Below are 15867 nucleotides of genomic sequence, written 5' to 3'. Positions count from 1 at the left end.
TACAATGCAATGCAAGTATAAACTTTATTGTGTTTTCAGCCCGTGTATTTGACAAGAACTACTTGCGGGAATCAGATTTAAGAATTTTAATTATAACATCGTAAACTACTTCTTTCGCCCGATGCGAATAAACAAAATCAGCATGAATCAACTCGTCAACCGCATACTCGCCTACTACGTTGTCACCCAATTGTTTCTTGACAAACCCTACAACATCTTCTGTCGCGAAACCATCTGATTTGCTGAAAAACAGAGTAATTGGGGTATTGATGGCTTGGACATCGTATTCTGTCTCCGGGAAAAATACCGCCTAAAATATATGATTATAATTAACAAATGTTATCAATAATAAAGAATTATTATTGTTCTATTGTATATTAAAAATGGTATTATATCGAGTAAATAAAATAAATTATCGTAACACATGAATTTATTCATATTAACCATAAATTAGTTCTGAATAGACCATTCCATTTGTTCCTGAAGAGAAGCAAACACACAAGAGGGGAGGTTTCTATCTTTGTATACTTCCCTCGCACCAAGAAGCACCACTGGAGCCCTCGCACCAAGAAGCACCACTGGAGCCCTCGCACCAAGAAGCATCACTGGAGCCCTCGCACCAAGGAGCACCACTGGAGCCCTCGCACCAAGAAGCACCACTGGAATAAGTGCAAATTGTCTAGCCTCCCGCGAGTAGTGAATTCGGCCGACGTCTGGCGATGCCTGTTGGCGCGAGGGAAATAATGTATGGCGAGCTTCCCTATGTGGTGTTTCCTCTGCGTGTAATTTATGAAATGGTATGTTACTGCATTACTACCATTTTATCATGTCCTGTGGGTTTGAGCGGGTTTTGAAGATAAAGACGCTCAAGGCAGCTTTTGGGGGAGATAGAGCTGAAATCAATAATATTGGCCTCTGTACCCCGATCAACGGCAAAGAAGTTCTCCCAGCATCCTCAGCGTTTCAGTATTTAAATTAAAAATATAAGCTAGGCCTCGCGCAAATAAATGCAAATTCTTTTCGAAATCCCCGCTTAGCGGAAGCACTTATCACGCCCCTACCGAATCGCGTGGTATTCTGGGAGATTGCCTCACAATTATCTTTCGTTTAACTCTTTCTTCAAGGGTGTCTGATATAGAAAATCTTGTTTTTCAGGGTTTTGAACTGTCCAAAAAGTGATTGGAAAGCAGGTCCATCTCCACGTATAAATCGATGATAGGTAGGGTCTTCTGATGTATAAATGAAGTGTGAACACAAAATTATAAGCCGCGACCAAGGGTGAACCATAATTTAACAAAGGATGTTTCTTCATGTACTCAATTCTGTATTCAATTCAATTCAAATTGTTTATTTACAAGAGGGGTATCAGAACTGAAATTGATTATTCATGGTTAATATGAAGAAATTTATGCTCACTATAAGATTTCTGACAACTGTAGTCAGTATAGTCTTACTGGATTTCTGTTATATTTATCTTCAGTGTACCGATACCTGACGAGCTTCTTAGCTTTCAAGATCTGTAATTATATAATTGTCGTGATATCAGAGTAGGTTTTCTATGAATTATTTCTATTATGGGAAGTTTTGTTTTAATAAGAATTATCAATTTACTTGAATGAAATGGTCAAAGACGTAAGTTGAGCTTCCAGCCGGATATGTCGACCAATATACTGGTGTCCATGACTAAAAATGATAATATGAAGCTATGAATGAATATTGATAATTACAATGAAACTATTTGATTGTCCATTTAAATTATCCAAAACGCTACAAATTTAGAATTGTAGGAGAGAGTGTGATGGAGCTGTAATATCTATACTTTTGCACCCCATCAACGGCAACTAAGTCTTGCCAGCATCCTCGGCGCTTTGATAGGGTGTTACGATTCTGCATCTTCTTGTCTTAAAAATGGAAGCTAGTTCTAACACATGTAAAATGGAAGACCATTTCCCAAAACAGAATTCCCTAATTAAGGTGCTTTGGATTGCTACTCCAAACCACTGCTGCCTACTCCAAGGTTTTGTGTTATAATATCTGGTCAGCTCTGATTTAAATCATTCTAACCTGAAGATATTTTATCCAATAGGCACAAAAAATAGATATATTTGAACGGCTGTTTGATAATGACCCGTTAAGAGTGCAGAAATCAGCTTACTTATTTCGCACCGAGCTGAATTGAACCTAACTCTGCAACATCTCAGTGCAACAAAGACACCCGACACGCATAAAGGTTTATTGTGTGAGCCGTACAAAGTACACCCCCACACATCCGTAAAAACATGGAGGCCGTATTGTAAGAGGAGCGGTCAGCGCAAGCCTTCCACTGTACAATATGTTTCTCCCCGCGTCCCGATCAGCTCGAGCCACTGGTCGGGAGTAGCCCAAGGTCAGAACCATAAAATCTCATATTGGAGATGCTAAAAGAGACTTACGAGGTTACCGCCCCCTTTACGGAGAGCTGTTCTGTCAATGTAGGGATAGATCTAATTTTAGAAGTAGGAATGGAGAACAGAGTAATGTGGACGCGCGTCAAAGTCCCGGACCCCTTCCACGGGAGGGAGGGGTATGAAAGAGAAGGCGGGTCATAGCCACAGAGGTAAAAAGGAATTACGTATTTTTCGCCGTCCCCGTCAGCAACGTCATCAAAACGTAGTTTAAGTGAGACAATAAGATAATTTAAACTTTCGTTACGTGTTGGAGGGAGAGGCTCTTTACTGGGCTATGAGTCGGACTGAAGTAAATACTAGACGTTCTCCATTCCAACTTCTAAAATTAAATCTATCACTGGTCAATGCTACGAAATTCGACCACCGACAGTGAAGGTTAGCCATTAAATAAAAAGCACACGCGGCTTACCGACAGGTTACGAAAGCACCCACAGAAATACCTCTCGTAAGTACTGTATAGGACAGCGATTTTTTTTTCTAAAATTGCCTTTGACTGTGATCGGTTCGCGGGGGATGAAAACTGACTCGCTTACTGCTCCTCCTAAGATAAAGACTCTATGAGTAAAGGTACGAGCTCAGGTATGTTGTCTCTCCTTATGTTTACGAACTTATGTTGTTATTTTTTGAATTCAAACCTTTTATGAATAATTCTTAAAAACTTAAGTACAAACTACAAACGTAAAAATCGTGTCAAAACAAAGGGTTTTTAATTTAACTTTGACAGTGTGGAGAATTGAGAAGATGTTAATTAAATTACCTGATTGATGTACTTGCTCTCAATCAGGCCTAATTCGATTGATGAGCAAATACTCTTCGTAGTTTCGTTTGAACAAAATCCTTCGGCTTTAGCGTTTTGGTAACTTCCGGGGGTAGGGAAGACATCATGCAGTGGATAAAACGTTGCGAATAAGAGCTATAACAATTCAGTCAAATAGTTGCTTTTAAGTTTAGTTTCGTTTAACCAAACTGTGGGTCCAGTGGATCCCCTGCAAGTAGACTTTCCTCTTGAACTCCGGGTTTAGCTTGGAGAATGTTAGTGGGCGGGGTTTATAACCCTTACAAAAATCTTCTTAAGAGTTCTAAAGGAATTTCTTTGGAACCCTACGGAGCCCTTGGGATCATTTTCCAAAGAAACTATTTCCAAAGACTTCCATGGAATTTCCTAAAGAATTCTTGAGATAAATTTCCAAAGAATGGCTTGGGATTATTTTCTAAAGAAAATCTTTAGGAATTCTAAAGATAAATTTCCTAAGAAGGTCTAGGGATTATTTTCTAAAGAAATTCTTTAGGAATTCTAAAGATAAATTTCCTAAGAAGGTCTAGGGATTATTTTCTAAAGAAATTCTTTAGGAATTCTAAAGATAAATTTCCTAAGAAGGTCTAGGGATTATTTTCTAAAGAAATTCTTTAGGTATTCTAGAGATAAATTTCCAAAGAATGTCTTGGGATTATTTTCTAAAGAAATTCGTTAGGAATTCTAAAGATAAATTTCCTAAGAAGGTCTAGGGATTATTTTCTAAAGAAATTCTTTAGGAATTCTGGAGATAAATTTCCAAAGAATGTCTTGGGACTATTTTCTAAAGAAATTCTTTAGGAATTCTAAAGATGAATTTCCTAAGAAGGTCTAGGTACTATTTTCTAAAGAAATTCTTTAGGAATTCTAGAGATAAATTTCCTAAGAGGGTCTTGGGATTATTTTCGAAAGAAATTCTTTAGGAATTCTAGAGATAAATTTCAAAAGAATGTCTTGGGATTACTTTCTAAAGAAACTCTTTTGGAAGTCTAGAGATAAATTTCCAAAGAATTTCTTGGTATTATTTTGTAACGAAATTATTTAGGAATTCTAGGGATAAATTTCCAAAGTAGGTCTAGGGGTTGTTTTCCAAAGAGGTTCTTTAGAAATGCTTGAGATAAATTTCCAAAGAATGTCTAGGGAATATTTTCCAACGAAATTCTTTAGAATTCTTCAGATCAATTTCCAAAGAAGGTCCATGGTTTATTTCCAAAAGAAATTCGTTAGCATTATTGAGATAAATGTCCAATGAAGCTCTAGGGTTGGTTTTCCAGAGAAGATCTAGGGTTTATCTTCCAACGAAATTCGTTTGGAATTCAAGAGATTAATTTCAAAGGGCCAGATATATTGCAATTATGCTTTACATATAATTATCTCAAAATATTTTTACCCAAATTGTTTAGCTAAAGTTTTCCTAGATAGACATTAACTTGATGGTTAAAAAAATTAAAAACGTTTCACGAAGGCTTGTCCCGTAGCTAAGGCTAGGCAAGCGCTGAAATGGAATGTTACATTTACCTATTTTTTTATTATATTTTTTTGCCTTCAATAATCCGTGAGGTGTTTATGTAAAGGATAAAATAGATTAAAAGTAAAATAAGAGTAATTAAAATCGTTATGTTTAGATTTACAGGGAATCTAAGCTGTCAGTCGGAATTTTTGCTTAATTCTCTTATGGCATGTTTTATCTTTATTTCGAGCGTAATTAGAGTCCAAAATAAATATTTTTTTAAAAACATTGTAGAGGAAATTAGGTTAAACGCGTTTCTGATACTCGAAAAACTATCAGTGAATATACATTATTAAATTTAACAACGACGTCTGTATCTACTGCTTGGCCGTTAAAGCCTCCAAAACCCACTTAGTACCCCATACAATTGCACAAGGTTTAAAACTTTCTGCCGTTTACGGATGTTTTTAATAAGTCGATTAAATGTCTGACTTTTAAAGCAACTTCACTCTGCATGCGAGAACTTCCCTCTCTATAAGGGGTGTAGTTCAGCGTATAAGAACTACACTTCCTGTATTGGGATATGGTTCTGCATGTAAGAACTATCCTCGTTTCAAGTGGCTAAATAAATTTACCCACTTCTCTATATATTTCTCAAGAAAATTCCAAAGATATTACCCAAGAACATTCCAAAGATATTTCCCAAGAGAATTCCAAAGATATTTCCCAAGATAATTCCAAAGATATTTCCCAAGAAAATTCCAAAGATATTTCCCAAGAAAATTCCAAAGATATTTCCCAAGGAAATTCCAAAGATATTTCCCAAGAAAAATCCAAAGATATTTCCCAAGGAAATTCCAAAGATATTTCCCAAGAACATTCCAAAGATATTTCCCAAGGAAATTCCAAAGATATTTCCCAAGAACATTCCAAAGATATTTCCCAAGAAAATTCCAAAGATATTTCCCAAGAAAATTTCAAAGATATTTCCCAAGAAAATTCCAAAGATATTTCCCAAGAAAATTCCAAAGATATTTCCCAAGAAAATTCCAAAGATATTTCGCAAGGAAATTCCAAAGATATTTCCCAAGAAAATTCCAAAGATATTTCCAAAGTAATTTCCAAAGAAAAAGAGGCCAATATTCCCCAATTTCCTAAAGAACGCCTTAAGGATTTCCAAAGAAATTTCCCAAGGAATTTTCTTAAGAGTTCTTAAGAAGATTTTTGTAAGGGAAGCGCACTTATAAACCCTGCTTCAGGGGATTCACTGGACCCGCGCTTAGCTTTAAATATAACCTGTGAAAATCCATCAAGCTCCTCCTCTGTTTTCGTGAGTTCTCCTGTTGTAATCAATGTTGGGGCCAGAAAAAACGCCTTTTTCACCTAACATTGTATGTTTTCTTATTAAAGAAAAGCGGAATACATGTGAGCGTTCCAAAAAGGGTGGTAAGGCTAAAGTGCAGAATGTTCTATGGGCGATTTTGAGTCGAAAATATTATATGACATACCGGAGCCTCCGAGATGATCTAGGCCCGTGCCTATCGCGAAGCTAATTTAGTTCGCTTGGGGGCGCTTTTAGTATAGTAAATAAAAATAAATTCAGCCTCATGACCCCGTCGACTGCTAAAATATTAGGGCAAGGCGTAGACGTAAAGCGGTGAAGCCGAGGTCACGGATAGTAAAAAAATGGCTTAGAAAATTTCCGAAGGCCTTTATTAAACAATCATGCCAAACAAGTAAACGATAAAAAAGCTAAGGTTAAAAAAATGAAAGGTTATGAAGGAGTTAAAAAATTCCTCTTATGTTATAATAAAACTATGAATTAGCAACTTCAAGAAGTTTACTGAAAAAACAACAATGTTAAAATCTCGTAATTTTGTTGCCCACACAATCTAACCAAAAGATTCAATTAAAAATATATAGCCCCTAAAACAATTACGTTAATTTAAGGGTGAGACCTTTCTCTTTCATAAAAGTTTTATAATTGGCCCTAAAATATCAACGACAATTTATGGAAGACCCCCTTCGCAACTGTAAAAAGAGCGCCATCTAGTACACATATTGGGTGAAAATATTTCCTCTATGAAACTGGATATTTCCCCACATAAAAATCGACACGCACGGGCTTAGGTATCTCGGAGGCTCCGGACATACTTCACTAAGAGTAACCATTTACAAGTTATTATTAGATTGCCAAACGGATGACACCTCATTTAAGAAACTGAAAAAGAAGGCCAATTTAATAAAGGGCATCTCTGTGGAACTCATTGTACTTCGGTCCTACCACCCATTTTGGAACACACTGTATCGACACACTGTATAGTCGAAGATATAAAGATATATTCTTCATTATAATCAATGACGATTGTTTGAATGTAGTGCTTTGTTTTTGTTCAGGTGGTAACTGAACTATCGTTTAAATACACTTTGATTTTGTTCGCTATATTACAAGAACCTACCTTTTTGTTATATTCAGAGCGACCAGAGAGACATCCCATGATATTCAGAGTCCCCATTGAATAGCCAATCATGTAAATTTGTTTGATTTGAGTTTTCTGGCTTAACACGTAGTCGATCATTGTTGGAACATCCGTTAAGAAAATGTCGTCAGCACTTCAAATAAACATTATTGTTTAGAAAAGCCAATGAGATTGTGCAGCTCTAACCGGAGTCTCCGAGATATCTAGGCCCATGCATGTAGCGAAGCGAGAAGATTTATTTGACTAATTTAGTTCGCCGTGTTTTCCCGCTTGGTGGCGCTTTCAGCACCGTAAAATAAACAAGTTCAGCCTCATGACCCCGTCGACTGCTACAATATTAGGGCAAGGTATAGACGTAGAGCGGTGAAGCCGAGGTCGCGGATAGTTAAAAAATGTTTTTGAAAATTTCCGAAGACCTTTATTAAACAATCATTCCAAAGAAGTAAAGGATAAAAATGTTAAGGTTAAAAAAATGAAAGGTTTTGAAGAGGTAAAAAATCCTCTAATGGTATATGAAAACTGTGAATTAGCAACTTCAAGAAGTTTTGTTTTACTAAAAAAACAACGATGTTAAAATCTCATAATTACTTTTTTTGTCCATACAATCTAACCAATAGATTCAATAAAAAGTGAATAGCCCCTAAAAAGTTACGTTAATTTAAAGGTGAAACCTTTCTCTTTCATAAAAGTTTTATAATTGGCCCCTAAAATGTCATCGATAGTTTATGGAAGGCCCCGGTCGCAACGGTCATTAAAGCGCCACCTCGTACACACAAAGGGTAAAAATATTTCCTCTATGAAACTGGATATTTCCCCACGTAAAAATCGACATGCATGGGCCTAGATGCTCTAACCCTAAAATTGCTTTTATAAATTATGGTATTGGCAATCGAAACTATAGCTGCCACCATGTTACCGAATACTTAGTCTACTGTGATTACCTGAACCTCCAAAATTTGGGATTGTTCACTTTATAGTAGACATTTTTCCTAGAGTAAAAGTTACTTCGGTCATTTCCGAGCCAAACATCATAACCAGCGTCGGCAAGAACTAATGCTGTGCAAGAATTTGAAAACGATAAAATTAGTTTCGGTTCTGCAACTGCTATAGGTAAGGTTAGGTTCCCGCTAGGCGAGGTTGGGTTCTTACTAGGCGTGGTTCGGTTTCTTACGAAGCGAGGTTGGGTTTCTTTCTAGTAAAGGTTCGACTATGCTAGGTGAGGTTCGACTATGCTAGGTGAGGTTCGACTATGCTAGGTGAGGTTCGACTATGCTAGGTGAGGTTCGACTATGCTAGGTGAGGTTCGACTATGCTAGGTGAGGTTCGACTATGCTAGGTGAGGTTCGACTATGCTAGGTGAGGTTCGACTATGCTAGGTGAGGTTCGACTATGCTAGGTGAGGTTCGACTATGCTAGGTGAGGTTCGATTATGCTAGGTGAGGTTCGATTATGCTAGGTGAGGTTCGATTATGCTAGGTGAGGTTCGATTATGCTAGGTGAGGTTCGATTATGCTAGGTGAGGTTCGATTATGCTAGGTGAGGTTCGATTATGCTAGGTGAGGTTCGATTATGCTAGGTGAGGTTCGATTATGCTAGGTGAGGTTCGATTATGCTAGGTGAGGTTCGATTATGCTAGGTGAGGTTCGATTATGCTAGGTGAGGTTCGATTATGCTAGGTGAGGTTCGATTATGCTAGGTGAGGTTCGATTATGCTAGGTGAGGTTCGATTATGCTAGGTGAGGTTCGACTATGCTAGGTGAGGTTCGACTATGCTAGGTGAGGTTCGACTATGCTAGGTGAGGTTCGACTATGCTAGGTGAGGTTCGACTATGCTAGGTGAGGTTCGACTATGCTAGGTGAGGTTCGACTATGCTAGGTGAGGTTCGACTATGCTAGGTGAGGTTCGACTATGCTAGGTAAGGTTCGACTATGCTAGGTAAGGTTCGACTATGCTAGGTAAGGTTCGACTATGCTAGGTAAGGTTCGACTATGCTAGGTAAGGTTCGACTATGCTAGGTAAGGTTCGACTATGCTAGGTAAGGTTCGACTATGCTAGGTGAGGTTCGACTATGCTAGGTGAGGTTCGACTATGCTAGGTGAGGTTCGACTATGCTAGGTGAGGTTCGACTATGCTAGGTAAGGCTCGACTACGCTAGGTAAGGATCCATTACTTTACGTGCTGATCGATTACCGAGGGGTCGGACGTTCGGCATTTTAGTGTACGGGATTTTGAGATTTCAAGATTTTGACCAAGTTTTTGAGATTTTCCCCAGATTTTGAGATTCTGGCTGAGATTTTAGAAATCTTGAAATCTACTCCAAGATTTTAAGATTTCGGGATTTTGTTCAGGATTTTCAGATTTTGAAGGAGATTTCGGGATTTTGTTCAGGATTTTCAGATTTTGAAGGAGATTTCGGGATTTGAAACAAGATTTTCAGATTTTGAAGGAGATTTCGGGATTTGAAACAAGATTTTCAGATTTTGAAGGAGATTTCGGGATTTGAAACAAGATTTTCAGATTTTGAAGGAGATTTCGGGATTTGAAATCGACAGTACTCTATTATAGCGCAGGCGCAAAAAATCGAGACGGAAGGCAGAGTTTTACCCTCGTGTCTTTCCCTCTTAAATAGATTCAAAACGTGTATTGTAAGCATGGGAATTTTCAGATTTTCATATTTTAGGGTGAGACTTCGGGATTTCTAGATTTTAATGTGGGATTTCGGGATTTTAGGTGAAGATTTCGGGATTTTCAGATTTTAAGGTAGTGATTTTGGGATTTTCAGATTTTGAGGTGGGGATTTTGGGATTTTCAGATTTTTTTTTTTTTTGCTTTGACTATGACGGGATTTCCACACTAAGCCTGTGGCTTATTTACAGGTGGGTCCCTTTACAATGCATAGAGGGGTGGTGGCTAGCCCCTATGCCACAGCTAACCTACAGCGCCCTATACTAACTATTACCGTTAACCTCTGCAAGTTTTGATGGAAAGGAGAAACCGGGTTAGACCGCGGAGGAAAACTCCTTTTAACAAGCGGGGAGAGAACTTGCAAACTCTACGCAGAAGGATTTGTTCCCAGATTTTCACCCGGTGCCACAGTCCGGGATCGAACCCGGGATCCTCTTGCTGCGAGGCGAAAGCGCTAGCCGCTACGCCACCCCACTTTCACGTGAGATTTTGGGATTTTCAGATTTTGACGTGAGATTTCGGGATTTTGAGATTTTAAGGGTAAGATTTCGGGATTTCGAGATTTTCGAGAGAGATTTTCATAGATTTCAAACGAACTGTACGGGATTTTGACAAACGTCCGACCCCTCGTCGATTACGCTAGTCTAGGTTGGGTTTGTTATGTTTTAGTTTGTTAAGGTAAGATATGGTTGTGTTCAGCTATAGGTTAGACTTTATGATGTTACATCTTTGTTTCAATATTTAGTTTGAAACGTACGCCCCGAACATAAGTAAAATGTTACAAATATTTGAAATCTTCCCATTAATGACGAAATGTTTTGAACTTATAAGTTATTTTTAAAAATTCCTCATCTTCGATCATCGATGTGGCTAAAAACGAAGACACGAGAAATTTATTTCCACCATTCTTTCTCAAGCGCTTAACCTTCTCGTCTCGACAAAATGGAACTTTTATTTTAGCGGAGGGAATCCTCTGTTCACTAACTTGAATGGTTAACAGCTTTTTCGAAAGTATAAAGGTTAATACCTAATGCGTAACCAGGTCCATTCACGACGAAGTAGGTGCTGCTACTTAATAAACCATGTAGTATTAGGATCGGTGGCCTTTCTTGATAACCCATTGCCTTATCGTCATGAATTCCACGCGGTATTCGTTGAAGTGCAAGGACGTATCCATCGCTAGTTTTTACACGGTGTTCCTCAGCTGGATAGCCGTACATTTTTATCAGCTCCGCCTTAAGTTCAATGATATATTTACATTTAATAAGAAATAACTGTAATTTTTTTATTATACTGATGTGAAATATATCAAAATTATTTGGTGCATAAGTATATGGGCCTGACGTAGGGGATTATGGTACGTCATTGTTAAACGCAGAATCGAGACACAGCTAAAGAGTCTTCAATTAGAATTTTCTTTTCCAAGCCGAAACAGAAAAAAGGTGTCACCTACTATTTCTTTCCTTGACAAGAGCTCATTAGATAGGGAGTTCTATACTTTAATATTTCTGGCGGACAGGAATCGAAAATCCTTCATAACGATGTGCTGGGAGAGGCTTCGGATGTGAATTTCAATGGGTGATGCTTTCTGATCTCGGCCAATCTCTCAAGATACACCTCTACCGTTTTATAAATGTCACGCGCTCGTAGCAAATATTCTTCTGGCCCATACGAATTTAGAGAGTATTGCATGTTCTTACCGTAGTTAGGTTGCATTGAGGATGTCCAGTACAGGCTCCATGAATCCAGTTGAAACACAGATTTAAAATCAGTAACGTAATAATTGTATTTGGCCACCTAAACTGCAACACATTACTCTTTTTATTTGATCTATCCATTGCAAGCAGGCACATTTATCTGAAAAACAAAAATGAATTCTTTGAGAGGCCTTTAAGTGTACGGGATTTAGAGATTGCGAGGTTTCGACAAGGTTTTGACGTTTTCACCACAGACTTGAAAAATCTTGACATCTTGTTCGAACTTTTCAGATTTTAGATGTACAATGAGATTTTGAACTTTATAATAAGATCACTTGTTTTTCAAGGAAATTTCGTGATTTTTTTTTAATGCGATTTCGAGATTTTTGTAATGAGATATCGAGTTATAATTTTAATGAGATTCTGAGATTTTTTAATGGGTTTTTGAAACTTTGCCGGTGATTTCCAAATATAACATTGTACTTCTGAGGTTCAAGGTATATATTGATATTTCGGGATTTTTACATTTTAAGGTGGGATTATGGGATTTTAGGTTAAGATTTCGGGATTTTTCGAAAAAATAAGGTTAAGATTTTTGAGGTTTTAGATTATAAGGTTGAAATTTCGGGAATTTAGATTTTGAAGTGATATTTTGGAATTTCTAGATTTTAAAGACCGATTTTATACAGATTTCTGACAAACTGTAAGGAATTTGACCAACGTCCAACTATTAATCATTTCTTTGGTTGTACACGCTAAAGTGGCTACTAATCCTTGAGATTATGTGATTATTCTGGTGGTTTCAGAAAGTGATTTATCAGGCGACGGAAATGTTGAGGTATTTACAACCTAAGACATTAGATGGGGCTTCAGCGTTAGCATTCGTACAAATTCACTTGAAGGCATTTCTAACGTCTTTGTATCCACATACCGGAAGTTCCGTTTTTAGAAAACCAGATGGTTAAACATAGTTGACCATTTAGCCAACGACTTTTGAAAAGGGTCCAGTGAACTTAAACTTTCGTTTATTTAAAATATTTTGGTTTTTACATACAAATATTCGGTTCTAATCAATTTTAAATGGCATAAATACCGTATTTCAGATCTTAAGAACACTTCAATCGGCGTAGGGCCATGATATAAAGAAATTCTAGTCACAGAAAGTACGTTCTTACTTATCTACTAAGCGATTGTAGTCCTAGCAACAATATAGTAGACCATTTTCAAAATGATAAGGCTTCAAAGTTGCCAATCCTTATTATTTGAAGTCATATCTAGCGTATTTGGATCTCTTTTATCGGATGTTCCGTCTTCTTTAGACCACAAGGTGATCAAATACCAGACTTTACTTTCTTTACCACTTTGTTTTGAAAAAGGGCTATTAGTTCGAAATATTAGGTTACTTACAATAAGAACCAATGGAAAATCTGTGCAGTTTTGGATCTCCAGACCGTTTTATTAACCTAACACTGTTAAATCATGAACGAAATAGTGAACAATTGTTCACTATTTCGTTCATGGTTAAAGTACGCTAGCTTGAAAAACGATGTTTTGACTATTCAAGGTGTACGTGTGCACAAACGAGTCACACGTAAATCAACACAATCACGCTAAATTTCATCTCATTTTCAGCACACCTACATGTTTTAAACTTTACATTCATTATACTTCAACTTCCACTAGGTGTCTCGCCTTGGTGAGGTCTTTTTTTTTTACTAGATTTTAAGAATCGCTATACTCATCGAAATTTTTTATCTTTCATTCTCACAATTATGGTGTTTGTTTTTATGTTTTTAGCAATAAATGGTTGAATAAAAAGTGATTTATGCTGTTCGTTTATGTATTAGATAGAGTATCTGTAAACCGAGTAACGTCTATAGGCTAAAATTGACGTTAAAAGGTATATTTTTTGGTATAAGGAATGGGAATTTCCGCTTCTTAGAACAACCATGGAACAACTGAACATAAAATTTTGAAAATAGCACCACCTATCGCCACTAAGCGGAAACATAATACGTTTTACCTTTATTTCCCCAAAAAATAATGCTTTGATGTGCTTTTTGGCCTATTGACCGAGGGGTCCGACATTTGCACGAAATCCCGTACGCTACTCGCAAAATCGCGAAATCTTTCACACATAATCACAAAATCTTTGAAGAAATCACGATATTACGGAATATAGAGGAAATTTTGTAATTTTTGACGAAATGGTGAAATCAAGAAGAAATCACGAAATCATTACCGAAATCGCGAAATCCCGAAATTAAGAAGAAAAACAAAATCAAAGAAAAAATCCCGAAATCTTTGACGAAATAACGGAATGAAAGAGGAAATCCCGAAATTTTTGGCAAAATCGCGAAATCAAAGAAGAAATCCCGAAATCTTTGTCAAAATTACGAAATCAAAGAAGAAATCCTGAAATTTTTGGAAAAATCACGAAATCAAAGAAGAAATCACGAAATCATTGCGAAATCACGAAATATTTCTCGACATCACAAAATCTTTGGTGATATGTGTGTTTGTTTGTTATTTTAGCTCAGCAACAAATCGTTAATTTCCAAATTTCACCAAACAAGATTGATATCAGTAACACCAGAAAGTTCTAGAAGTGATTTGATTGAGTTTCTAAAGGTTGGATCTGAGAACCCCACTAATGCCATTGAGCCTTTTAAGATTATCCTATTATACAGGGTGTTTCTGGTAAGTCTGGCATAAATTAAGGAGGATGTTCTTTGGGCGATTTTGATTTGAAAAGTTCTATGATATTTTGCAGTCCAGCTGGCCACTGTTAAGATTGGAGTATTTTACCTATGATCCCTTAAATTTAATAAGAAACTAAAAGACAATTCTAATTTAATTAAGGGGTCACCTCTAAAACACTAAAATCATACTCAAAAACAAGTTGGAAAAACCAAAATATTACCTCTCCGAGTCAAGAGGTCTACTACTACAAACTTATTTAACTAGGTATGGAATTATTTCTCTTTTTTTTTTGAAGTAAAAATTTACGAATTATTGAAGCAGTATTCCAAGCATTGCGAATAGACAGTAAAGCAGACGACATTTTACATCAAATAAGGATAAATCTTGGACACATGGAAATCAGTCAATGGGGAAAAGAACAGGAAATGAAGTGTATAAATTTTTGAGAGATATAACCTTTATGTGTTTGTAAAGGCCCAATTGTCTACGCTTCAGCTGTTTACCCGATATACTCATAGCTACATTCACAACTGGTTTGCAGTGTAAACACTATCGTCTTGTCTCACCTCAACAATGTTCTTAGTTTGTCAACATGCACCAAAGCTGATTTGTGGCTAGACGCACAGAAAGTCTTGCGCACCATAAAAAGAATAAAAACTCCGTAGCTAATACCCGTTTACTATTAGACGGTCCTTTCACTGGTCTAATTGCCACCATGATCTTTTCTCCTATTATAATATCTATACATCATTATTTAAACGTGTATTTAACTTTCGGCTCACTCTGAACCGTTAATGTCTCTTCAATACAGACACGAAAATCAACACCCATAGTTTACTACACCTTGGGCCTCAATTATTTACTCTTTAGTTCACTAGACCTATTACGGACAAGACTTGCCCTAGAGTTTTTCTTGATATAGCGAAAGCAAGGATTATTCTATATACAAATCTATATCTATATAAATCAAAGTCCTGACTGATTGACTGACTGACTGACTGACAGACTGACTGATAATCAACGCCCAGCCCAAACCGCTTGCCCTAGAAGGCTGAAAATTTGCAGGAACGTTACTCATTAGTAGTAGGCGCGTACTAAGAAAGATTTTTCCAATCCACCGCCATCTTAAAAAATGGCGCCCAGAAATGTAAAAAAATATTCTCTATGCAATTAAGTACGCGCGTTTCAACCGATTTCACAAATATTTAGTACACTGGTTTGATTTAACCTTAAGACGGGCTGAATGGTCTTTCGGGTTCGCTTTTTCGCCATCTTTTAAAATGGCGCCCAGAAATGTAAGAAAATATTCTCTATGCAATAAAGTCCGCGCGTTTCAACCGATTTCACAAATATTTAGTACAATGGTTTCCTTTAACCTATAGACGGGCTGAAAGGTCTTTTGGGTTCTATTTGTTGCCATCTTTTTAAATGGCGGCCAAAAACTTAAAAACCCTTCTCTATGGAATAATGTCCGCGTGAAAAGTAATAAAAAATATCCCGACGGGCTGACGGGCAACGCCGAGTGCCTTCGCTCCTAGGATGCTACAAAAATATTAGTCATCAGTAAAATCTACACATTCTTTATATCATTTTAGTTGGAAGTTCTTATTA

At 37.0% G+C, this 15867-nt stretch overlaps 1 protein-coding gene across 2 annotated transcripts; it reads right to left on the bottom strand.

The window, feature by feature from the left end:
- LOC149616336 (gastric triacylglycerol lipase-like) lies at window positions 1–12618 on the bottom strand. Of its 2 annotated transcripts, XM_089856675.1 has the most exons (10): window positions 12485–12618; window positions 11557–11713; window positions 10884–11091; window positions 8112–8226; window positions 7150–7303; window positions 5987–6073; window positions 3205–3360; window positions 1612–1683; window positions 1455–1517; window positions 1–310 (listed from the first exon to the last, which is right to left on the bottom strand). In XM_089856675.1, exons 2-10 carry the CDS (start codon window positions 11707–11709, stop codon window positions 59–61), a joined length of 1260 nt encoding a protein of 419 aa, XP_089712801.1. In that variant the 5' UTR covers window positions 11710–11713; window positions 12485–12618; the 3' UTR covers window positions 1–58. The 2 variants fall into 2 exon arrangements, with proteins under 2 accessions (XP_089712801.1, XP_089712800.1); XM_089856674.1 differs by lacking the exon at window positions 12485–12618 and having other exon boundaries at window positions 11557–11811.
- Between the last annotated feature and the right edge of the window lie 3249 nt (window positions 12619–15867).

This window comes from Phalangium opilio, unplaced genomic scaffold (genome assembly GCF_054372755.1).
Source record: "Phalangium opilio isolate 3A_F unplaced genomic scaffold, DU_Popi_V2 ptg000217l_1, whole genome shotgun sequence".
Taxonomy (NCBI): domain Eukaryota; kingdom Metazoa; phylum Arthropoda; class Arachnida; order Opiliones; family Phalangiidae; genus Phalangium; species Phalangium opilio.
This window is presented reverse-complemented; position numbering and strand designations above follow the sequence as displayed.